This window comes from Mustelus asterias, chromosome 8, assembly GCF_964213995.1.
Source record: "Mustelus asterias chromosome 8, sMusAst1.hap1.1, whole genome shotgun sequence".
Taxonomy (NCBI): Eukaryota; Metazoa; Chordata; class Chondrichthyes; order Carcharhiniformes; family Triakidae; genus Mustelus; species Mustelus asterias.
The window spans coordinates 137,291,431-137,317,294 of record NC_135808.1 but is presented as its reverse complement, the minus strand read 5'-3'; the positions used below and the strand labels follow the sequence as shown (position 1 = coordinate 137,317,294).

At 49.1% G+C, this 25,864-nt stretch overlaps 1 protein-coding gene across 1 annotated transcript in view; it reads left to right on the top strand.

The window, feature by feature from the left end:
* The window catches only part of LOC144497795 (netrin-G1-like), a 102,669-nt gene that overhangs the window by 27,761 nt on the left and 49,044 nt on the right, over positions 1–25,864 (top strand). Inside the window, exon 2 of the mRNA XM_078219232.1 lies at positions 8,202–8,845. Coding sequence (XP_078075358.1) covers positions 8,202–8,845 — 644 coding nt within the window. The remainder of the gene's footprint in view (positions 1–8,201; positions 8,846–25,864) is intronic.

The following is a 25,864-nucleotide window of genomic DNA, read 5'->3' as shown; positions in this document are numbered from 1 at the left end:
CAGAACTGTACGCAATACTCCAAATGCGGCCGCACCAGAGTTTTGTACAGTTGCAGCATGACCTCCTGGCTCCGAAACTCAATCCCTCTGCCAATAAAAGCTAACACACCGTACGCCTTCTTAACAACCCTATCAACCTGGGTGCAAACTTTCAGGGATCTTTGCACATGGACACCCAGATCCCTCTGTTCATCCACACTACCAAGTATCTTACCATTAGCCCAGTACTCTGTATTCCTGTTACTCCTTCCAAAGTGAATCACCTCACACTTTTCCGCATTAAACTCCATTTGCCACCTCTCAGCCCAGCTCTGCAGCTTATCTATGTCCCTCTGTACCCTGCCACTTCCCTCCACACTGTCTACAACTCCACCGACTTTAGTGTCATCCGCAAATTTACTAATCCATCCTTCCACGCCCTCATCCAGGTCATTAATAAAAATGACAAACAGCAGTACAAACAGCAGTGGCCCCAAAACAGATCCTTGCGGTTAGAGATGTTTAACATTTAAAGAGAAATTTGAACCCCCAGTAATGAACAGCATTCCACCACAAGATTTCATATTTTAAATAAAGACAAACTTCTGTTCCGATCAGTCCTTGGGTAAGGCCACCCAGTTTTTCAGGATTTGGGAGGAGATATCCCCACATTGTTCACTGCTGGTTGAGCATGAGTGAACTGGCTCCCCAGTTTTATCCAACCCCTTTAGTTAGTCACAACAAGGTCCATTTCAAAAGGATCCCTTTCCTTGTTGATGCCTTTCCTCAGTCCAAAACTATTTGGGCCCCATTTTCCAGCCCGACTACGCTGACCGCCATTCAGCCAGCCGCGATCTTCCCAGGCCATTATTCATGACATGATCAATCTTGCACCGTGGCGATGCCCATCAGGCACCCTGGCACAGACTGATTTGTTCACCCGTCAGGGACGCACACTTGGCAGACCCAAAACCTGGCACAAAATACACTTCTGGCCATGATTGGCTCCGGAAGATGACTGCACCCCGGTTGGCCAATGAACAGGCAGCCAGTGTGAAACACAGGCTGCGAAAGGCTGAGCAATGCCGGGGACTGAGCAGTGAGAGTGGGGGCACGAGGAAAAGAGAGTGTGTGGGCTGCTCTTTCTAATGTGCTCCCTATGGGGAACAGCGGTGTGGAGCTGTATCAGGGCGCTGCAGCGCGGTGAAAAAGAAATAGCAACAGAAAAAGCAAATCAAAGCATATTGAAGCATATTGAGATAGGCCTCAGTCTAGAAAAACCTGAGATCAGGAGACCAAACCTGTACACAACACTCCAGGTGCTGTCTCCTCGGGATGCTGTATATATGCAGCAAATGCGATACTCAGATCCGCTTGTAATGAAGGCTAACATGCAATTTGCCGCCCGCGTGTTAGCTTTCAGTGACTTATTGGCGACGACTCCCATGTTTCTTTATGCATTAACGCATGAAAATCCCTCAGTACTGACTCTCTGACTGTGCGGCACTCCCTCAGTACTGACTCTCTGACAGTGCAGCACTCCCTCAGTAATGACCCTCTGACAGTGCGGCGCTCCCTCAGCACTGACCCTCTGACAGTGCGGCGCTCCCTCAGAACTGACCCTCTGACAGTGCGGCGCTCCCTCAGAACTGACCCTCTGACAGTGCAGCACTCCCTCAGTACTGACCCTCTGACAGTGCAGCACTCCCTCAGTACTGACCCTCTGACAGTGCAGCACTCCCTCAGTACTGACCCTCTGACAGTGCAGCACTCCCTCAGTACTAACCCTCTGACAGTGCAGCACTCTCTCAGTACTGACCCTCTGACAGTGCAGCACTCCCTCAGTACTGACCCTCTGACAGTGCGGCACTCCCTCAGTACTGACCCTCTGACAGTGCGGCACTCCCTCAGTACTGACCCTCTGACAGTGCAGCACTCCCTCAGTGCTGACCCCCTGACAGTGCGGCACTCCCTCAGTACTGACCCTCTGACAGTGCAGCACTCCCTCAGTGCTGACCCCCTGACAGTGCGGCACTCCCTCAGTGCTGACCCCCTGACAGTGCGGCACTCCCTCAGTACTGACCCTCTGACAGTGCAGCAAAAAAAAACATAGAAACCCTACAGTGCAGAAGGAGGCCATTCGGCCCATCGAGTCTGCACCGACCACAATCCCACCCAGGCCCTACCCCCACATATTTACTCACTAATCCCTCTAACCTACGCATCTCAGGATTCTAAGGGGCAATTTTTAACCTGGCCAATCAACCTAACCTGCACATCTTTGGACTCCCTCAGTACTGACCCTCTGACAGTGCAGCACTCCCTCAGTACTGACCCTCTGACAGTGCAGCGCTCCCTCAGTACTGACCCTCTGACAGTGCAGCACTCCCTCAGAACTGACCCTCTGACAGTGCAGCACTCCCTCAGTACTGACCCTCTGACAGTGCGGCACTCCCTCAGTACTGACCCTCTGACAGTGCAGCACTCCCTCAGAACTGACCCTCTGACAGTGCGGCACTCCCTCAGTACTGACCCTCTGACAGTGCAGCACTCCCTCAGAACTGACCTTCTAACAGTGCAGCACTCCCTCAGCACTGACCCTCTGACAGTGCGGCACTCCCTCAGTACTGACCCTCTGACAGTGTGGCACTCCCTCAGTACTGATAGTTGACAGAGCCCTTTGTAATTGGAGAATTTTGGTAACTCCTCCAGCGCTGCAGTGACCCACTAAATGCTTCTAATTTTAATCCTGTTTAAGTCATTAGCGATCTAACTGAGCAGCAATGATTTACAATTCATTCTCACCAAAGGGCTGATTTCTTGTTGATGGGAAGTGACAGGAATTTGCAGGATTGGGTTTTCCGAAGCCACAAACATCTCTGCTCACTCCTGCAGGAATTAACACCATTAACCAGGGCAGTGAACCGTGCTGACTGCGATTGGCTGAGTTAAAGATAATATTTGGCTATTTGTCATGTGATACATTGTAAATTCAAGATGGCAGCTTTTCAAAGGCTGTCATCATTGTCAAGTGGTGAGTTGATTGTGGAATAACAGTGAGGGAGAAGGTGCTGGGGGTGAAAGTGCTGAAGCAGCGGAGTTGGGTGGGGGACTCAAGCGTGGGCCAGTTAGCGGGCTTCCCGCTGGGCGCCTGGCCTCCATGAGTCTCCGGCAGCCGGCTTTCCGGCGCTGTCAGCACCGAGCCTGAAATCAGCACGCAGCTGTATAAATTATTTCAACTATCATTTAAATATAATTTAAATATCATTAGTGGGCCCGGGACTGAAGTCCCCCGCCAGGAGCTTTTCACTCCAGTGGGATTTACAATAGCGATCCGACCCCACTGGAGTCAGAGGGTCAGGGGCCGGAGGTGATGCCCCCTGGGCATTGCCACCATGGCAGTGCCAGCAAAGCCCCTTGGCACTGCCCAAGGGGCAAAGTGGGAATGCTCAGGGGGCATCTTGGCACTGCCCACCAGGCATTGGGCAGTGCCAAGGGGGCAGGGCTTGATGGGGACAGGGCCTCTGAGGGGAGATCAGTGGGGGTGGGGGCCCGGCTGCCACTCTGCATTGGGATCAATGGAGGCAGAAGGGAAGCCAGCGATCGGGATGCGCTGGGTCAGGGGGGCTGCTGGTTTCAGCTTTCCGGGTGGGAATAGGCCCCACCCCCTGAAATCCAATGATATTCATGCTGGTGGCCTCTGCATTGCACAGATTGTGGGAGATTCTAGTCTGAACTCTCACTTAGAAAACCAGCGTGAATTACTCCAGTTTTCCCACGAATTCAACACTTAGAATTTTTTTGGTAAAATTCTGCCCAGATTGTTCCACTGGGACAATAAACAAGAAACCAGGTGGAGAAGTGTGTCAGTGTTAGCGATTGAGAATAAGAGAGAGTTTGAGGGAATGTTGGAGTGAGACAGTGAGATAGTGTCTCTGTCTCTCACCACTCCCTCAATGTTCTTTCACACTGAACACCCAGCCAGCCATTCTCCTGGGGAATTCACACCGTTTACACAACATCATTTCATTGAACCACTGATTCCAGCTCTGGGACTCAGAGCTGTTCATTATTCACAGAGGGCACAGGTAATTCAGGAGCACTTAACATCTGTACTGTTTGATTATTCATTCATACTTTACTCAGCTTACGGATTCTGTTACTAATGTTCACTCGATTCGATTTACACAGAATTAAAAATTATCTATTGCAATATGCAGCTTTAGTTAATGCCTTTAGTCGATGCTGTGACAATTGTAGATTCATTAATCTCCATTATCTCTGTATATTGCCACAATCTCCACCTTTATCACCAGTGTTAGTTTTATTGATCACGGCAACAATCCCTTCCCACAGATTCAGCCTGAAAGGCTGGTACTCTGATCATTTACAAAAGGAGTTTCAGCCGATTCAGTCTTACTGATCTCAGGTCGATCAGTAATGTGTCTGTTCCTGAAGAAGCTTCTTCCAGTGTCTGAGCCACACTCAATCTATCATCGCAGTGTAGCAATTCGCCGAGGATACTCCAACATCTCCTCCCAAACCCGTCACCTCCACCACCCTGAACAACTACGGCAGCAGATACCTGGGAAAACCACAACCTGCAACTTCCCACTAAACACTCTCCATCCCGACTTGGAATTGTGTCATTCCCAGGGACAGGAATCAACCCCAGAGTGACGGGGAATCAACCCCAGAGTGACGGGGAATCACTCCCAGTGACGGGGAATCACTCCCAGTGACAGGAATCACTCCCAGTGACGGGAATCACTCCCAGTGATGGGGAATCACTCCCAGTGACAGGAATCACTCCCAGTGACGGGAATCACTCCCAGTGACGGGAATCACTCCCAGTGACAGGAATCACTCCCAGTGACGGGAATCACTCACAGTGATGGGGAATCACTCCCAGTGACGGGAATCACTCCCAGTGACGGGGAATCACTCTCAGTGACCGAAATCACTCCCAGTGACAGGGAATCACTCTCAGTGACAGGGAATCACTCCCAGTGACAGCGAATAACTCCCAGTGACGAGGAATCACTCCCAGTGACAGGGAATCACTCCCAGTGACGGGAATCACTCCCAGTGACGGGGAATCACTCCCAGTGACGGGAATCACTCACAGTGATGGGGAATCACTCCCAGTGACAGGAATTACTCCCAGTGACGGGAATCACTCCCAGTGACGGGAATCACTCCCAGTGACGGGAATCACTCACAGTGATGGGGAATCACTCCCAGTGACAGGAATCACTCACAGTGACGGGAATCACTCCCAGTGACGGGAATCACTCTCAGTGACGGGGAATCACTCCCAGTGACGGGAATCACTCACAGTGACAGGGAATCACTCCCAGTGACAGGAATCACTCCCAGTGACGGGAATCACTCACAGTGATGGGGAATCACTCCCAGTGACGGGGAATCACTCCCAGTGACAGGAAATCACTCCCAGTGACAGGGAATCACTCACAGTGATGGGGAATCACTCCCAGTGACAGGGAATCACTCCCAGTGACAGGGAATCACTCCCAGTGACAGGGAATCACTCCCACTGACAGGAATCACTCCCAGTGACGGGAATCACTCCCAGTGATGGGGAATCACTCCCAGTGATGGGGAATCACTCCCAGTGACAGGAATCATCCCAGTGACGGGGAATCACTCCCAGTGACAGGAAATCACTCCCAGTGACAGGGAATCACTCCCAGTGACAGGAATCATCCCAGTGATGGGGAATCACTCCCAGTGACAGGAAATCACTCCCAGTGACAGGGAATCACTCCCAGTGACAGGGAATCACTCCCAGTGACAGGCATCACTCCCAGTGACAGGAATCACTCCCACTGACGGGGGAATCACTCCCAGTGATGGGGAATCACTCCCAATGACGGGGAATCACTCCCACTGACGGGGGAATCACTCCCAGTGACGGGGAATCACTCCCAGTGACGGGGAATCACTCCCACTGACGGGGGAATCACTTCCAGTGAGAATGACATGAGATTTTTCAGTTGTTTCCGAATGTTGAACTGATTTATAATTCCTGTCTGTAAATACTTGATGTTTTGAGGCTATTTTTAGTTTGACACATAACATCATTCTCCAACACTCCAACAACATAATGATTACTTCCTATACTTCCCGCTGCCTCGGCAAAGCAGCCAGCATAGTTAAGGACCCCATGCACCCCGGACATTCTCTCTTCCACCTTCTTCCTTCAGGGAAAAAGATACAAAAGTCTGAGGACACGTACCAACCGACTCAAGAGCAGCTTCTTCCCTGTTGCCATCAGACTTTTGAATGAACCTACCTCGCACTGAGTTGATCTTTCGCTACACCCTAGCTATAACTGTAACACTACATTCTGCACTCTTTCATTTCCTTCTCTATGAACGGTATGCTCTATCTGTATAGCGCGCAAGAAACAATACTTTTCACTGTATGTTAATACATGTGACAATAATAAATCAAATCAAATCAAATCAGTGAAAAGTATTATTTCTTGCGTGCTATACAAATAGAGCATACCGTTCAAATCAAATCAATTCAGCTGCGTAACTGCCCATTACAGAGTGCGGTGCGATGGAGCACACAGACTGATTCAGTATTATCCCAGAGATCATTGGAGTGCATGAATATTCCTGGAATCCCGGAGAGACTTACTCTGTATCTAACCCCGTGCTGTACCTGTCCTGGGGGTATTTGATTTGATTCATTATTGTCACATGTATTAACATATGGTGAAAAGTATTGTTTCCTGCGTGCTATACAGACAAAATATACCGTTCATAGAGAAGGAAAGGAGAGGGTGCAGAATGTAGTGTTACAGTCATAGCTAGGGTGTAGAGAAAGATCAACTTAGTGCGAGGTAGGACCATTCAAAAGTCTGACAGCAGCAGGGAAGAAGCTGTTCTTGAGTCGGTCGGTACACGACCTCAGACTTTTGTATCTTTTTCCCGACGGAAGAAGCTGGAAGAGAGAATGTCCGGGGTGCGTGGGGTCCTTAATTATGCTGGCTGCTTTGCCAAGGCAGTGGGAAGTGTAGACAGAGTCAATGGATGGGAGGCTGGTTTGCGTGATGGATTGGGCTACATTCACAACCTTTTGTAGTTCCTTCCGGTCTTGGACAGAGCAGGAGCCCCAGACCAAGCTGTGATACAACCAGAAAGAATGCTTTCTATGGTGCATCTGTAAAAGTTGGTGAGAGTCGTAGCTGACATGCCAAGTTTTCTTAGTTTTCTGAGAAAGTAGAGGTGTTGGTGGGCTTTCTTAACTATAGTGTCGGCATGGGGGACCAGGACAGGTTGTTGGTGAAAACTTGAAGCTTTCGACCTTTTCTGCTTCGTCCCCGTTGATGTAGACAGGGGCATGTTCTCCTTTACGCTTCCTGAAGTCGATGACAATCTCCTTCATTTTGTTGACATTGAGGGAGAGATTATTGTTGCCGCACCAGTTCACCAGATTCTCTGTCTCATTCCTGTACTCTGCCTCGTCATTGTTTGAGATCCGACCTACGATGATGGTGTCGTCAGCAAACTTGAAAGTTGCATTGGAGGGGAATTTGGCTGCACAGTCATAGGTGTATAAGGAGTATAGTAGGGGGCTGAGAACACAGCCTTGTGGGGCACCGGTGTTGAGGATGATTGTGGAGGAGCTTTTGTTGCCTATCCTTACTGATTGTGGGGACAATGTGGAGGGAGTTTACTGTGTATCTAACCCCGTGCTGTACCTGTCTTGGGAGTGTTTGATGGGGATGTGTAGAGGGAGTTTACTGTGTGTCTAACCCCGTGCTGTACCTGTCCGGGGTGTGTTTGATGGGGACAGTGTAGAGGGAGTTTATTGTGTATCTAACCCCGTGCTGTACCTGTCTTGGGAGTGTTTGATGAGGATGTGTAGAGGGAGTTTACTGTGTATCTAACCCCGTGCTGTACCTGTCTTGGGAGTGTTTGATGGGGATGTGTAGAGGGAGTTTACTGTGTATCTAACCCCGTGCTGTACCTGTCCGGGGTGTGTTTGATGGGGACAGTGTAGAGGGAGTTTATTGTGTATCTAACCCCGTGCTGTACCTGTCTTGGGAGTGTTTGATGAGGATGTGTAGAGGGAGTTTACTGTGTATCTAACCCCGTGCTGTACCTGTCCTGGGAGTGTTTGATGAGGATGTGTAAAGGGAATTTACTGTGTATCTAACCTTGTGTTGTTCTGTTTTCTGTTTGAAGGAGAATCCATACATGTGCAACAATGAGTGTGACGCTCGCACACCCGAGCTCGCTCACCCGCCTGAGCTGATGCTGGATGGTGAGGGACGGGTTCCCAACACCTTTTGGCAAAGTGTGTCCTGGAAACCTTTCCCAGATCCTCTCCTGGTCAACATCACTCTGTCCTGGGGTAAGAGCATCGAGCTGACTGAGGACATTGTCATCACCTTCGAGTCAGGCCGTCCTGAGCAGATGATTCTGGAGAAATCTCTGGACCATGGGCGGACTTGGCAGCCCTATCAGTTCTACGCAGCCGACTGCCTCAACTCCTTTGGGATGGAACCCAGAAGTGCCAGCGATCTGAGGCCTGCCTCCGTTTTGGACATCATCTGCACCGAGGAATATTCCAGGGGTTACGTGTGGAAGCTGGAGAACACGGTCCGATTTGAGATCCAGGAACGTTTTGCCTTGTTCGGGGGACCCCTTCTCCGTGACATGGCCTCACTGTACGGCCGACTGGACACCACAAAGGACCTGAGGGACTTCTTCACCCTGACTGACCTGCGGCTCAGACTGCTCCGTCCGGCCACTGGACCCACCAGAGTTGACCCACTCAACCTGTCTAAATATTTCTACGCCATCTCCAATCTGGACATCAGGGGGCGGTGAGAGATTCCCAACCTTTCGACACTGAGTTACTGACCACACCACACACCCAGGGACACTCTGTCCAGCCAACATAGTATTACAACCGTGGGAACTTAGGATTTAGTACTGAGGAACAGAAATAGGCCATTCGGCCCCTCGAACCTGTTCCACCATTTCAATAAGATCATGGCTGATCTTGTTGTTTCTCAACTCCACCTTCCCTTCTGTCCCCCATAACGCTCGACTCCCTTGTCTATTGGGGAAGCAATGGCAAAGTGATTTTCTCACTGGACTAGCAATCCAGAGACCCAGGGTAATGTTCTGGGGACCCGGGTTTGAATCCCACCACGGCGGATGGTGAAATAAGAATTCAGTGAAAATCTGGAATTAAAAGCCTGATGATGACTATGAAACCATTGTCAAATGTGGTAAAACACATCTGATTCACTCATGTCCTTTAACCAGTGACACCCACATCTCCTTATTGAAAAGAAAATGAAATCAGTCTAACTCTGTGCTGAAAATATTCAATGACCCATCCCCCACTACTTTCAGATGAGAATTCAACAGATTCACGACCCTCTGAAGAAAATGATTCTCATCTCTGTCTTAAACTGTGGGACTATTACACTGAAACTGTGTCCCTGAGTTCTTGTCTCCCCCACAAGAGGAAACATCCTCCCAGCATCCACCCTGTTGAGATCCTCAAGATCTTAATCTGTTTCAGTGAGACCACCTTTCATTCTTCTCAACTCCAATGGGTTTAGGCCCAATCTGTTCAATCTTTCTTCATAAGATAAGCCCCTCATTCCTGGAATGAGCTGAGTCACCCTCCTGAACTGTTTAAAAATAAGGGGTCATCCATTTAGGACGGAGATGAGGAGAATTTTTCTCTCAGAGGGTCGTGAGCCTCCATTAACAGTGCCATTTTAACCTCAGGAATCCCCCCTGGCAGGACCTCCCTCCCCCCATGTCGGCCTCTCCACCAACATCCCTCTCTGTCGCTCTCCTCGTTAAAGGCATTCCATTGTTTCATGACAGTTTTGCTGCCAATATTTGATTCCAGTTTATCTGGACCAGATCCATACTCACCACATTGACATGCTCCCTCCACCAGTGAATGATTCGAACTCGGGATTGCCCCTGATCCTTTTTCCATAGTCAATGAGACAATAATCACTGTCCCCAAAGTGTTCTCCTGCTGTCATTTGGTCCACTTGGTTCCCCCACTCATTCCCAAGTACCAGGGCCAGTGGCACCTCCCGCTTCATTGAACTGGACACAGATGGCTGTCGAAAATTCTCGTGAATACACTCTCGGAAATCTCGCCCCTCTCTGTTCTTTACACCATGACTATCCCAGTCTGTGGTCGGATAATTCAAGTCCCTTTAATGTCATAAAATGTCTCCATGTGCTTCAGAGGAGGATTAAATATCAAAGTGTTTCTGAGGTTTAACTACTCTCCTCTCTGTAATGTCCCTGCAAATCAGTTTCTCTTTTTCCTTCCCACTCATTGGCTAATAGAAAACGGCCAGCCGTATAATGTTACCTCGATTGTTCAAACTAAATAGATTCTGTCCTTGACCCCTCGAGGATGTCCTCCCCATCACTGTAACATTTTCCTTAGTCAATATCTCGACCTCTTTTCCTATCTTCCCTGCTCTATCTTCCCTGAACTCCTTGATCCAGGAATATTCAGTACCCGGTCCTCGGTCTCCGTTATCACCACAGCATCATATTCCGGTGGCTATCTGTAGCTGCAGCTCACTAACATTGTTTACCATATTCAAGGTGTTCATGTGGATGCACCATAAACTCAGTTGAAACTTTCTTACATTCCTCTTACTCTGACTCCACCTAATACCTCACCGTTTTTACCCTAATGCTGGTTTTCCAGATTCACTCTGCCCCTTGCTTTCCCTTTCTAATGTTACCTGCTGTTTCCCAGCCCTCTAACAAGTTAGCTTAAACCCTTCTGACCAGGGAAACTATCCAAGTTAACAGCTCGGGTGCAATTTCTGAGGGTCAGCATCTGGAAGCTACTCAATCATTGAACATCTGGAATCGTGCTCTCAGGGCGAACATCTGGAATGACTCTCTCTGTGGGACATTCCTGGAGGATGAGAACTCCTCACCTGCTTCTGTTTAGAGAAGCTGATAAAGAACAAAGAACAAAGAACAATACAGCACAGGAACAGGCCCTTCGGCCCTCCAAGCCCGCGCCGCTCCCTGGTCCAAACTAGACCATTCTTTTGTATTCCTCCATTCCCACTCCGTTCATGTGGCTATCTAGATAAGTCTTAAACATTCCCAGTGTGTCCGCCTCCACCACCTTGCCCGGCAGCGCATTCCAGGCCCCCACCACCCTCTGTGTAAAATACGTCCTTCTGATATCCGTGTTACTGAGTGTTCTGATGTGAACACTCAGTAACTGGTGAGCTTTATCAGCAATGGATTGTGATGCCTCCCCCAGTCACTCAGCACAGTCAGCTGTGCGGTGTCATTATGATACATTGTCTGATAAGTTTATTTATTAGTCACAACGCTGACATTAATGACTTGAATGACTGTGTGCAGAGAGTGGGCAATGTGACAGCTCTCCTGTTCCTGCTCATGGACCTGTTAATGAGCTTTTGAGTTCTGCTCACCATGAGGGAGTGTTTTCCTGGTCAGTATTTAACCAGTTGAGCAGAGTGAGCACAATCTGGCCCTTCACTCTCATCTCTGCCAATCTCCAATCTCATCAGGATTCACAGAATCAAAGAATTTTATAACACAGGAGGGGGCCATTCAACCAATTGTGTCTGTGTTGGCTCTGTGAACGAGCTATCCAATTAATCCAACTCCCCCCGTTCTTCCCCCACAATCCTGTATTTCTCCTTCAGATATCTCCCCAATTCCCTTTTGAAAGTTATTATTGAATCTGCTTCCACCGCCCTTTCAGGCAGCACATTCAGGAGAGCAATAGTGGTGGGGGACGCGTTGGTTAGAGGCACGGACAGGCGATTCTGTGGGTGCGAACGGGACTCCATGATGGTAGTCTGCCTACCTGGTGCTGGGGTACTGGATGTCTCCGAGCAGATAGGAGGCATATTAAAAGGGGAGGATAAAGAAACGGATGTCATTGTACACATTGGTGCAAATGACGTAGATAGGAAGGGCAGGCGGATCCGACGAGAGCAATTCACGGAGTTGGGAAACAGGCTAAAAAGTAGGGCCTCCAGGGTGGCAATCTCTGGGCTGCTCCCAATACCTAGGGCCAGTGAGACTAGGAATAGGGAGATAGTACAATTGAACGTTTGGCTAAAGGACTGGTCCAGGAGGAAGGGCTTCATATTCCTGGATCACTGGGAAGTTTTCAAGAGAGGAGGGCACATGTACAAGAAGGACGGGTCACAACTAAATTGGAAGGGCATGAATATCCTGGTTGGGAGTTTGCTAGTGCAGTTCGGGTGGGTTTAAACTAATATGGCAGGGGGGTGGGGATCAAAAAATTATGTCTACAAGTGTAGAGGCTAGGGACGAGCTTGGGGTCAGGACAAGGCTGGCAAAGAAGAAGAGCACTCTGGGGGAGGATGACCTCACTGGGCCTGGAGGTCTGGAGTGCATCTACTTCAATGCAAGGAGCGTAGCAGGTAAGACAGACGAACTTAGGGCCTTAATGCTTATGAGGAATTTGGATGTGGTTGCGGTGACAGAGACTTGGTTGAAAGAGGGACAGGACTGGCAGCTGAATATTCCGGGGTACAAGTGTCTTAGGCGAGACAGAGGAAGGGCCAAAAGAGGTCGGGGAGTAGCAGTATTAGTTAGAGAGCATATTACAGCGGTGCAGAGGGAGGACAATTCAGAGGGGTCGTATAACGAGTCACTGTGGGTGGAGCTCAGAAACAGGAAGGGGGCAGTCACTATGTTGGGGGTATACTACAGGCCCCCCAACAGCCCAAGGGAAGTGGAAGAACGGATATGTCAGGAGATACTGGATAGGTGCAGGAAAAATACGGTTGTTGTAGTGGGAGACTTCAATTTCCCTGGTATAGACTGGAAATCGCGTAGGGCTGGGAGTCTGAATGGGGAGGAATTTGTAAAATGCATACAGGAAGGTTCTTTGGAATAATATGTAGATAGCCCGACTAGAGAGGGGGCTATACTGGACCTGGTACTGGGGAATGAGCCCGGTCAGATCTTCAAAGTTTCGGGAGGGGAACATGTGGCAAATAGTGACCACAATTCTGTTAGCTTTAGGATAGTGATGGAAAAGGATGAGTGGTGTCCCAAGGGTAAGGTGTTGGATTGGGGGAAGGCTAACTTTAGTGGGATTAGGCAGAAATTGGCAGCTGTTGATTGGGAGAGGCTGTTTGAGGGTATATCCACATCTGGCATGTGGGAGTCTTTTAAGGAACAGTTGTTAGGGCAGCAGGATAGGCATGTGCCTGTAAAAAAGGATAGGAAGGGTAGGATTCGAGAACCGTGGATAACCAGGGAAATTGAGGGATTTGTCAAAAAGAAAAGAGAGGCGTATGTTAGGTCCAGGCAGCTAAAAACGGAGGTAGCTCTGGAGGAGTACAAAGAAAGTAGGAAAGAACTCAAACGAGGAATTAGAAGGGCAAAAAGGGGTCACGAAATGTCCTTGGCAGACAGGATTAAGGAGAATCCCAAGGCATTTTATTCATACGTTAGGAACAAAAGGGTTGTCAGGGAAAAAAATCGGACCTCTCAGGGACAAAAGTGGGGAATTATGCTCAGAGCCCAAAGAAGTAGGGGAGATCATAAATGAATACTTTGCATCGGTATTCACAAAGGAGAGGGATGTGTTGATTGGGAGTGTCTCGGAGGGGAGTGTTGACCCGTTAGAGAAAATCTCCATTACAAGGGAGGAAGTTTTAGGATTTTTTAGGGAATATAAAGACTGACAAATCCCCAGGGCCTGATGGAATCTATCCAAGGCTGCTCAGGGAGATGAGAGATGAAATCGCTGGGCCCCAGACGCAAATCTTTGTCTTGTCACTGGACACAGGTGAGGTCCCAGAGGATTGGAGGATAGCTAATGTGGTCCTGTTATTTAAGAAGGGTAGGAAGGATAACCCGGGAAATTATAGGTCAGTGAGCTTGACGTCCGTGGTAGGGAAGTTGTTGGAGAGGATTCTTAGAGATAGGATGTCTGCGCATTTAGAAAGGAATAAACTCATTAACGATAGTCAGCATGGTTTTGTGAGAGGGAGGTCATGCCTCACTAACCTGGTGGAGTTTTTTGAAGAAGTGACTAGAATGGTTGACGAGGAAAGGGCCGTGGATGTCGTCTATATGGACTTTAGTAAAGCGTTTGACAAAGTCCCTCATGGTAGGTTGGTGCAAAAGGTTGGATCTCATGGGATAAAGGGGGAGGTGGCTAGATGGGCGGAGAACTGGCTTGGTCACAGAAGACAGAGGGTGGTAGTGGGAGTGCTGCACTGTCAGAGGGTCAGTACTGAGGGAGTGCTGCACTGTCAGAGGGTCAGTACTGAGGGAGTGCCGCACTGTCAGAGGGTCAGTACTGAGGGAGTGCCGCACTGTCAGAGGGTCAGTGCTGAGGGAGTGCCGCACTGTCAGAGGGTCAGTGCTGAGGGAGTGCTGCATTGTCAGAGGGTCAATACTGAGGGAGTGCCGCACTGTCAGGTAGTGTTGGGACCTCTGCTGTTTGTGATTTATATAAACGATCTGGAAGAAGGTGTAACTGGGGTGATCAGTAAGTTTGCGGACGACACGAAAATGGCTGGACTTGCAGATAGTGAGGAACATTGTCAGAGGCTACAGAAGGATATAGATAGGCTGGAAATTTGGGCAAAGAAATGGCAGATGGAGTTCAATCCAGATAAACGCGAAGTGATGCATTTTGGTAGAACTAATGTAGGGGGGAGCTATACGATAAATGGCAGAACCATAAAGGGTGTAGATACGCAGAGGGACCTGGGTGTGCAAGTCCACAGATCCTTGAAGGTGACGTCACAGGTGGAGAAGGTAGTGAATAAGGCATATGGCATGCTTGCCTTTATAGGACGGGGCATAGAGTATAAAAGTTGGAGTCTGATGTTGCAGTTGTATAGAACGTTGGTTCGGCCGCAATTGGAATACTGTGTCCAGTTCTGGTCGCCACACTCCCAGAAGGACGTGGAGGCTTTAGAGAGAGTGCAGAGGAGATTTACCAGGATGTTGCCTGGTATGGAAGGGCTTAGTTATGAGGAGAGATTGGGTAAACTGGGGTTGTTCTCACTGGAAAGACGGAGGATGAGGAGTGACCTAATCGAGGTGAATAAAATTATGAAAGGCATAGATAGGTTGAACGGTGGGAAGCTTTTTCCCAAGTCGGTGGTGACGTTCACGAGGGGTCATAGGTTCAAGGTGAAGGGGGGGAGGTTTAACACGGATATCAGAAGGGCGTATTTTATGCAGAGGGTGGTGGGGGCCTGGAATACGCTGCCGGGCAAGGTGGTGGAGGCGGACACACTGGGAACGTTTAAGACTTATCTAGATAGCCACATGAACAGAGTGGGAATGGAGGGTTACAAAAGAATAGAACATAGAACATAGAACATAGAAAGCCACAGCACAAACAGGCCCTTCGGCCCACAAGTTGCGCCGATCACATCCCCACCTCTAGGCCTATCTATAGCCCTCAATCCCATTAAATCCCATGTACTCATCCAGAAGTCTCTTAAAAGACCCCAACGAGTTTGCCTCCACCACCACCGATGTCAGCCGATTCCACTCACCCACCACCCTCTGAGTGAAAAACTTACCCCTGACATCTCCTCTGTACCTACCCCCCAGCACCTTAAACCTGTGTCCTCTCGTAGCAACCATTTCAGCCCTTGGAAATAGCCTCTGAGAGTCTACCCTATCCAGACCTCTCAACATCTTGTAAACCTCTATCAGGTCACCTCTCATCCTTCGTCTCTCCAGGGAGAAGAGACCAAGCTCCCTCAACCTATCCTCATAAGGCATGCCCCCCAATCCAGGCAACATCCTTGTAAATCTCCTCTGCACCCTTTCAATGGCTTCAACATCTTTCCTGTAATGAGGTGACCAGAACTGCGCGCAGTACTCCAAGTGGGGTCTAACCAGGGTCCTATAAAGCTGCAGCATTATCTCCCGACTCCTAAACTCAATCCCTCGATTAATGAAGGCCAGTACGCCGTACGCCTTCTTGACCGCATCCTCCACCTGCGAGGCCGATTTAAGAGTCCTATGGACCCGGACCCCAAGGTCCTTCTGATCCTCTACACTGCTAAGAATGGTACCCTTCATATTATACTGCTGCTTCATCCCATTGGATCTGCCAAAATGGATCACCACACACTTATCCGGGTTGAAGTCCATCTGCCACTTCTCCGCCCAGTCTTGCATTCTATCTATGTCTCGCTGCAACTTCTGACATCCCTCCAAACTATCCACAACACCACCTACCTTGGTGTCGTCAGCAAACTTACCAACCCATCCCTCCACTTCCTCATCCAGGTCATTTATGAAAATGACAAACAGCAAGGGTCCCAGAACAGATCCCTGGGGCACTCCACTGGTCACTGACCTCCATGCAGAGAAAGCCTCCACAGCCACTCTCTGCCTTCTGCAGGCAAGCCAGTTCTGGATCCACAAGGCAACAGCCCCTTGGATCCCATGCCCTCTCACTTTCTCAAGAAGTCTTGCATGGGGGACCTTATCGAACGCCTTGCTGAAGTCCATATAGACCACATCCACCGCTCTTCCTTCGTCAATGTGTTTGGTCACATTTTCAAAGAACTCAACCAGGCTCGTAAGGCACGACCTGCCCTTGACAAAGCCGTGCTGACTACTTTTGATCATACTAAACTTCTCTAGATGATCATAAATCCTGTCTCTCAGGATCCTCTCCATCAACTTACCAACCACTGAGGTTAGACTCACCGGTCGGTAATTTCCCGGGCTGTCCCTGTTCCCTTTCTTGAATATAGGGACCACATCTGCAATCCTCCAATCCTCCGGAACCTCTCCCGTCTCCATCGACGATGCAAAGATCATCGCCAAAGGCTCCGCAATCTCCTCCCTCGCCTCCCACAGTAACCTGGGATACATCCCATCCGGTCCCGGCGACTTACCAACCTTGATGCCATTCAATAGTTCCAACACATCCTCTTTCTTTATGTCCACATGCTCGATCCTTTCTGTCCACCGCAAACCAGCAGTACAACCACCCAGATCCCTTTCCACCGTGAATACCGAGGTAAAGTATTCATTAAGCAGCTCCGCCATTTCTAACGGTTCCGCACAAACTTTTCCCCCTTCACCTTTTAAGGGTCCTATGCCTTCACATCTCATCCTTTTACTCTTGACATATTTGTAGAAAGCCTTGGGATTCTCCTTAATCTTACCCGCCAAGGCCTTCTCATGACCCCTTCTCGCTCTCCTAATTTCCTTCTTAAGCTCCTTCCTACATCCCGTATACTCCTCTAAATCCTTAACACCTCCTAGCTCTCTGAACCTTCTGTACGCCTCTCTTTTCTTATTCACCAGGTTCATCACAACCTTCGTGCACCACGGTTCCCGTACCCTACCAACACCCCTCTGTCTCATCGGAACGTTGTCATGCAGAGCTCCAGACAAACATTCCTTGAAAATCCTCCACTTTCCTTTGGTACTTTTCCCCAAGAATGCCTCCTTCCAATTTACCCGTCTAATTTCCTCCCTGATGACACTGTATTTCCCTTTACTCCAGAGAAACACTTTCCTAGCCTGCCTGATCCTATCTCTTTCCAATGCTATCGTGAAGGAGATAGAATTATGATCGCTATCCCCAAGATGCTCACCCACCGAGAGATCCTCCACCTGTCCAGGTTCATTAGCCAGCACCAGATCAAGTACAGCCTCTCCTCTAGTAGGCTTATCCACATACTGTGTCAGGAAACTCTCCTGGACACACCTAACAAACTCCTCTCCATCCAAACCCCTAGCCCTAGGGATATTCCAATCTATGTTTGGGAAATTAAAATCTCCCATCACGACAACTCTGTTATTCCTACATCTCTCCAGGATCTGTTTCCCCATCTGCTCCTCAACATCTCTGTTACTATTGGGCGGCCTATAGAAAACACCCAGCAACGTTACCGACCCCTTCCTGTTCCTAACCTCCACCCACAGAGACTCCGTAGTCAATCCCTCCACGGCGTCCACCTTCTCTACAGCCGTGACACTATCCCTGATCAACAGTGCCACTCCCCCCCCTCTCTTGCCTCCCTCCCTGTCCTTCCTGAAACATCTAAAACCCGGCACCTGAAGCACCCAGTCCTGTCCCTGAGACATCCAAGTCTCCGTAATGGCCACCACATCACAATTCGAAGCAGCAATCCACGCTCTAAGCTCATCCACTTTATTCACTACACTCCTGGCATTAAAATAGACACATCTCAGACCTTCAGCCTGAGCACTTCCCTTCTCCATCACTCGTCTAACCTCCCTCTTACCCTGTTTACATTCCTTATCTATTTGTGAGCTAACCTCCTCGCTCTCAGTCCCCTCATTTCGATTCCCTCCCCCCAACCTTTCTAGTTTAAAGTCTCTCCAGTAGCCTTAGCCAACCTTCCCGCCAGGATATTGGTCCCCCTGGGATTCAAGTGCCACCCGTCTTTTTTAAACAGGTCACACCTGCCCCTAAAGAGGTCCCAATGATCCAAGTACCCAAATCCTTGTCCCTTGCTCCAGTCCCTCAGCCACGCATTCATTCTCCACCGATTCCTGTTCTCACTCTCCCGCGGCACAGGCAGCAATCCCGAGATTACTACCTTTGCATTCCTCTTTCTCAGCTGTCTACCTAACTCCCTATATTCTCTTTTCATGACCCCTTCCCTCTTCCTACCTATGTCAGCAGTACCTATATGCATCACGACCTTCGGCTCCTCTCCCTCCCCCTTCAGGATTTCTGGGACTCGACCAGAGACATCCCGGACCCCTGCACCAGGGAGGCAAACCACCATCCGAGAGTCCCGTCTGTGTCCGCAAAAACGCCTATCTGACCCCCTCACCGTAGAGTCCCCAATTAGCACTACCCTCCTTTCCTTACCCTTTTGCACTACTGGGCCAGGCTCAGCTCCAGAGACACTGCCACCGCTGCTTCCCCCAGGTGGGCTGTCCACCCCAGTAGTACTCAGACAGGAGTACTTATTATTAAGGGGCACATCCACCGGGGTGCTCACCATCAACCGAGCTTTCTCCTTCCTCACTGTTACCCAGTTACCCTCCTCCCGTGGTCCCGGTGTGACCACCTGCCGATAGCTCCTGTCAATGACCTCCTCACTATCCCTAACCCGGCGAAGGTCCTCGAGCTGCAATTCCAGTTCCCTAACATGGTCCCTTAGGAACCGCAGCTCAACACACCCAGCACAGATATGGTCGTCCGGGAGGCTAGGAGCCTCCAGGACCTCCCACATCCTACATTGGGAACAACATACTGGCCTCACACTCATAATTGCCCCTTTAAACACACAGGGAAAAAAAAAAGTGAATGAAAATTTTAAACTTACCTTTCCTCCTCCTGTTTTCTCCAAAGCCCTGCTCTCACTGGGTCTTTTTTTTTAGGTTAGAGGAGGAGGGAGGGTGGGATACTCTACAAGTGTAGAGTATCGGGATTCCTCTCTGTTCCAATTTATTGGGGAAAAAAAAAATCTCTCTCTCCCAGACCTCCCTGCGCGACCACTTCCGGGTTTAGATATTTTTAAGAAAAAACCCGCGAAAAAGTAAGTTAAAAAATAACAGCGCTTACCCGCAGCACTCCTCTCGCGAATCTCTCCCTCTCTGTTGCACTTCCAAGACGCAAATGGTCTAGTTTGAACCAGGGAGCAGCGCGGGCTTGGAGGGCCGAAGGGCCTGTTCCTGTGCTGTATTGTTCTTTGTTCTTTGATCTATTCCAGATCAGAACAACTCACTGTGTCAAATAAATTCCCCTCATCTCCCCCTCTGGTTCTTTTCCTGATTCTCTTCAATCTGTGTCCCTCTGGTTACCCACCACCCTGTCACTGGAAACACTTTGTTCCTATTTAATCTATCAAAGCCACACATGATTATATGAATTATTCTGACTGATTGCTTCCTTTTTGTTCAATCTATATTCAGTCTGGAACAGCGAGTTCCCTTTTTCCCATCACACAATCTCCAGGGTTCGTAACCATTACCTCATTATTCTAGACTCAGCTTCTGGGAGACTCACTCGAGCTTTACGTGCAGGAGAATCTTCAAACACTAATTGGAGAACAGGAGCAGCAAAATGTTTATGCTGCCTTTCAATTGTCTCCAAGGAACTCTCTGCGTTTTGCTTACTTTACTAAAATGTGCCCAGAACTGCCAATTTGCAAAATGTACACGGTAAAATCTGCAGATTAGGAATCTCCACCTTTAGAGTGAGTTGAAGACAAACTCGACACTGTCAGCACAGACACAGAGCACCGCACTCACATTGCAACACTCTGCACCTCACTAAATCACATTTCATGTTTTTTGACCCAGAAAATATTCTGGTTTTGAAACCCTCGCAGAGCTTCCTGACACCAGTCTTGAAGCTCCCTTTTCTCACTGTATCCGAAACATTTTGACTGCACAGACTCATTGTTTCTGGATTTAACACAGAGTCAGTCAGAACTCAGTGGGAAACAATCTCGACTCTGAGTCTGAAAGTTGTGGATTCAAGGCCTGATCCAGAGACTGGAGCAAAAAATCCAGACTGACACTTTCTGTGCGGTGCTGAGGGAGTGCCGCACTGTCAGAGGGTCAGTACTGAGGGAGTGCCGCACTGTCAGAGGGTCAATACTGAGGGAGTGCCGCACTGTCAGAGGGTCAGTACTGAGGGAGTGCCGCACTGTCAGAGGGTCAATACTGAGGGAGTGCCGCACTGTCAGAGGGTCAATACTGAGGGAGTGCCGCACTGTCAGAGGGTCAGTACTGAGGGAGTGCTGCACTGTCAGTGGGTCAGTACTGAGGGAGTGCCGCACTGTCAGAGGGTCAATACTGAGGGAGTGCCGCACTGTCAGAGGGTCAATACTGAGGGAGTGCCGCACTGTCAGAGGGTCGGTACTGAGGGAGTACCGCACTGTCAGAGGGTCAGTACTGAGGGAGTACCGCACTGTCAGAGGGTCAATACTGAGGGAGTGCTGCACTGTCAGAGGGTCAGTACTGAGGGAGTGCCGCACTGTCAGCGGGTCAGTACTGAGGGAGTGCGGCACTGTCAGAGGGTCAATACTGAGGGAGTGCTGCATTGTCAGAGGGTCAATACTGAGGGAGTGCCGCACTGTCAGAGGGTCAGTGCTGAGGGAATGCTGCATTGTCAGAGGGTCAGTGCTGAGGGAGTGCTGCATTGTCAGAGGGTCAATACTGAGGGAGTGCCGCACTGTCAGAGGGTCAGTGCTGAGGGAGTGCTGCATTGTCAGAGGGTCAGTGCTGAGGGAGTGCTGCATTGTCAGAGGGTCAGTTCTGAGGAAGTGCGGAACTGTCAGAGGGTCAGTGCTGAGGGAGTGCCGAACTGTCAGAGAGTCAGTACTGAGGGAGTGCTGCACTGTCAGAGGGTCAGTACTGAGGGAGTGCTGCATTGTCAGAGGGTCAATACTGAGGGAGTGCCGCACTGTCAGAGGGTCAGTGCTGAGGGAGTGCTGCATTGTCAGAGGGTCAGTGCTGAGGGAGTGCTGCATTGTCAGAGGGTCAGTACTGAGGGAGTGCCGAACTGTTAGAGGGTCAGTACTGAGGGTGTGCCGAGCTGCTACAGGGTCAGTACTGAGGGAGTGCCGCACCGTCAGACGGTCAGTACTGAGGGAGTGCCGAGCTGCCACAGGGTCAGTACTGAGGGAGTGCCGCACTGTCAGAGGGTCAGTACTGAGGGAGTGCTGCACTGTCAGAGTGTCAGTATTGAGGGAGTGCTGCACTGTCAAGGGTGTTTTTTTAATTCATTTGTGGGACAGGGAGTCTCTGACTGGCCAGCATTTATTGCCCATCCCTAGTTAAGAACCCTACAGTGCAGAACAAGACCATTCAGCCCACCAAGGCTGCACCGATCACAATCCTACCCAGCCCGTATCCCCATCACCCCACGCATTTACTCCAGCTAGTCCCCCTGACACTAAGGGGCAAGTTAGCATCGCCAATCCACCTAACCTGTACATCTTTGGAGTGTGGCAGGAAACCTGAGCACCCGGAGAAAACCCATGCAGACACGGGGAGAATGTGCAAACTCCACACAGACAGTGACCCAAGCTGGGAATCAAACCCAGCTCCCTGGAGCTGTGAGGCTGCAGTGCTAACCACTGTGCTACCCTGCCGCCTAGTTGTCCTTGAGAAGGTGGTATTGCTGCCTTCTTGAATCACTGCAGTCCATGTCCTGAGGGTTGACCCACAATGGCGATAAGCAGGAAATTCCAGGATTTTGACCAGCGACTGCAAAGGAACGTCGATATATTTTCAACTCAGGATGGTGAGTAGTTGGAGGGGAACTTGCAGTTGATGGTCTTCCCATTTATCTACTGCCCTTATCCTTCTAGATGGAAGTGGTCATGGGTTTGGAAGGTGCTGTCTCAGGATCTTTAGTGAATTGCTGCAGTGCACCTTGTAGATAGTAGACACTGCTGCTATTGAGGGTCAGTGATGAAGGGATTGAATGTTTGTAGATGTGGTGCCAATCAAGCGGGCTGGTTTGTCCTGGATGCTGTCAAGCTTTCTGAGTGTTGTTGGAGCTGCACCCATCAAGGCAAGTGGGGAGTATTCCATCACACTCCTGACTTGGTAAGAAGTCTCACAATACCAGGTTAAAGTCCAACAGGTTTATTTGGTAGCACGAGCTTTTGGAGCACTGCTCCTTCATCAGGTGAGTCACCTGATGAAGGGGCAGCACTCCGAAAGCTCGTACTACTAAATAAACCTGTTGGATTTTAACCTGGTGTTGCGAGACTTCTTACTGTGCACACCCCAGTCCAACACCGGCATCTTCACATCATCACTCCTGACATAGAGTCATAGAGGTTTACAGCATGGAAACAGGCCCTTCGGCCCAACTTGTCCAACCCGCCCTTTTTTTTTAAACCCCTAAACTAATCCCAATTGCCTGCATTTGGCCCATATCCCTCTATACCCATCGTACCCATGTAACTGTCTAAATGCTTTTTAAAAAACAAAATTATACACACCTCTACTACTACCTCTGGCAGCTTGTTCCAGACATTCACCACCCTCTGAGTGAAAAAATTGCCCCTCTGGACACTTTTGTATCTCTCCCCTCTCACCTTAAACCTCTGCCCTCTAGTTTTAGACTCCCCAACCTTTGGGAAAAGATATTGACTATCTAGCTGATCTATGCCCCTCATTATTTTATAGACCTCTATAAGATCACCCCTCAGCCTTCTACGCTCCAGAGAAAAAAGTCCCAGACTATCCAGCCCCGGTAGCATCCCAGTAAATCTTTTCTGCACTTTTTCTAGTTTAATAATATCCTTTCTATAATAGGGTGACCAGAACTGTACACAGTATTCCAAGTGTGGCCTTACCAATGTCTTGTACAACTTCACCAAGACATCCCAACTCCTGTATTCAATGTTCTGACCAATTAAACCAAACATGCCGAGTGCCTTCTTCACCACTCTATCCATCTGTGACTCCACTTTCAAGGAGCTATGAACATGTACCCCTAGATCTCTTTGTTCTGTAACTCTCCCCAACGCCCTACCATTAACTGAGTGAGTCCTGCCCTGGTTCGATCTACTAAAATGCATCACCTTGCATTTGTCTAAACAGTGCCAGAAGACTTGAGGATAGCAAATGTTGTCCCCTTGTTCAAGAAGGGGAGTAGGGACAACCCTGGTAATTATAGACCGGTGAGCCTTACTTCTGTTGTGGGCAAAATATTGGAAAGGATTGTAAGAGATAGGATTTATAATCACCTAGAAAGGAATAATTTGATTAGGGATAGTCAGCACGGTTTTGTGAAGGGTAGGTCGTGCCTCACAAACCTTATTGAGTTCTTTGAGAAGGTGACCAAAGAGGTGGATGAGGGTAAAACGGTTCATGTGGTGTATATGGATTTCAGCAAAGCGTTTGATAAGGTTCCCCATGGTAAGCTTTTGCAGAAAATACGGACACATGGGATTGAGGGTGATTTAATGGTTTGGATCAGGAATTGGCTAGCTGTAAGAAAACAAAGGGTGGTGGTTGATGGGAAATATTCATCCTGGAGTTCAGTTACTAGTGGTGTACCACAAGGATCTGTTTTGGGGCCACTGCTGTTTGTCATTTTTATTAATGACCTGGATGAGGGCGTGGAAGGATGGATTAGTAAATTTGCGGATGACATTAAAGTCGGTGGAGTTGTAGACAGTGCGGAGGGAAGTGGCAGGTTACAGAGGTAATCAGTATTCTGTAATTTGATTTCTGTGTCTGTGCCCTGTTTGAGAACAGAGACCACTCCATCTGACGAAGGAGCATTGCTCCGAAAGCTTATGGTATTTGCTACCAAATAAACCTGTTGGACTTTAACCTGGTGTTGTGAGACTTCTTACTGAGTTTACAGAGGGACATAGATAAGCTGCAGAGCTGGGCTGAGAAGTGGCAAATGGAGTTTAATGCAGAAAAGTGTGAGGTGATTCACTTTGGAAGGAGTAACTGGAATACAGAGTACTGGGCTAATGGTAAGATACTTGGTAGTGTGGATGAACAGAGGGATCTGGGTGTCCATGTGCATAGATCCCTGAAAGTTGGCACCCAGGTTGACAGGGTTGTTAAGAAGGCGTACGGTATGTTAGCTTTTATTGGTAGAGGGATTGAGTTTCGGAGCCAGGAGGTCATGCTGCAACTGTACAAAACTCTGGTGCAGCCGCATTTGGGGTATTGCGTACAGTTCTGGTCGCCGTATTATAGGAAAGATGTGGAAGTGTTGGAAAGGGTGCAGAGGAGATTTACCAGGATGTTGCCTGGTATGGTGGGAAAATCGTATGAGGAAAGGCTGAGGGGCTTGAGGTTGTTTTCGTTAGAGAGAAGAAGGTTAAGAGGTGACTTAATAGAGGCATACAAGATGATCAGAGGATTAGATAGGGTGGATAGTGCGAGCCTTTTTCCTCGGATGGTGTTGGCTAGCACGAGGGGACATAGCTTTAAATTGAGGGGTGAGAGATATAGGACAGATGTTAGAGATAGGTTCTTTACTCAGAGAGTAGTAAGGGTGTGGAATGCCCTGCCTGCAGCAGTAGTGGACTCGTCAACATTAAGAGCATTCAAATGGTTATTGGATAAACATATGGATGATATTGGAATAGTGTAGATTAGAGGGGCTTTAGATTGGTACCACTGGTCGGCGCAACATCGAGGGCCGAAGGGCCTGTACTGCGATGTAATGTTCTATGTTCTAAATTAAACTCCATCTGCCATTCGTCAGCCCACTGGCCCAATTGATCAAGATCCTGTTGCAATCGGATATAACTTTCTTCACTGTCCACTATGCCACCAATCTTGGTGTCATCTGCAAACTTACTAACCATGCCTCCTATATTCTCATCTAAATCATTAATATAAATGACAAATAACAGTGGGCCCAGCACCGATCCCTGAGGCACACCGCTGGTCACAGGCCTCCAGTTTGAAAAACAACCCTTTTCAACCACCCTCTGGCTTCTGGCAAAAGGCCAATTTTGTATCCATTTAGGTACCTCAGCCTGAATCCCGTGAGATTTAACCTTATGCAACAACCTACCGTGCGGTACCTTGTCAAAGGCCTTGCTAAAGTCCATGTAGACAAAACTTGTGCCTTGTCGATGGTGGATAAGCTTTGGGGGGTCAGGAGGTGAGTTACTCACTGCAGTACTCCTCGCCTCTGACCTGCTCTTGTAGCCCCTGTGTTTATATGATGAGTCCAGTTGAGTTTCTGGTCAATGGTAACCCCAACACTTTTGACAGTGGGGGATTCAGTGATGGTTACACCATTGAATGTCAAGGGATGGTGGTCAGCTGGGATTCTCCGACCTCACCCGCAGCTGGGGTTCTCCGCCCTCCCCGGGACTGGGATTATCCGA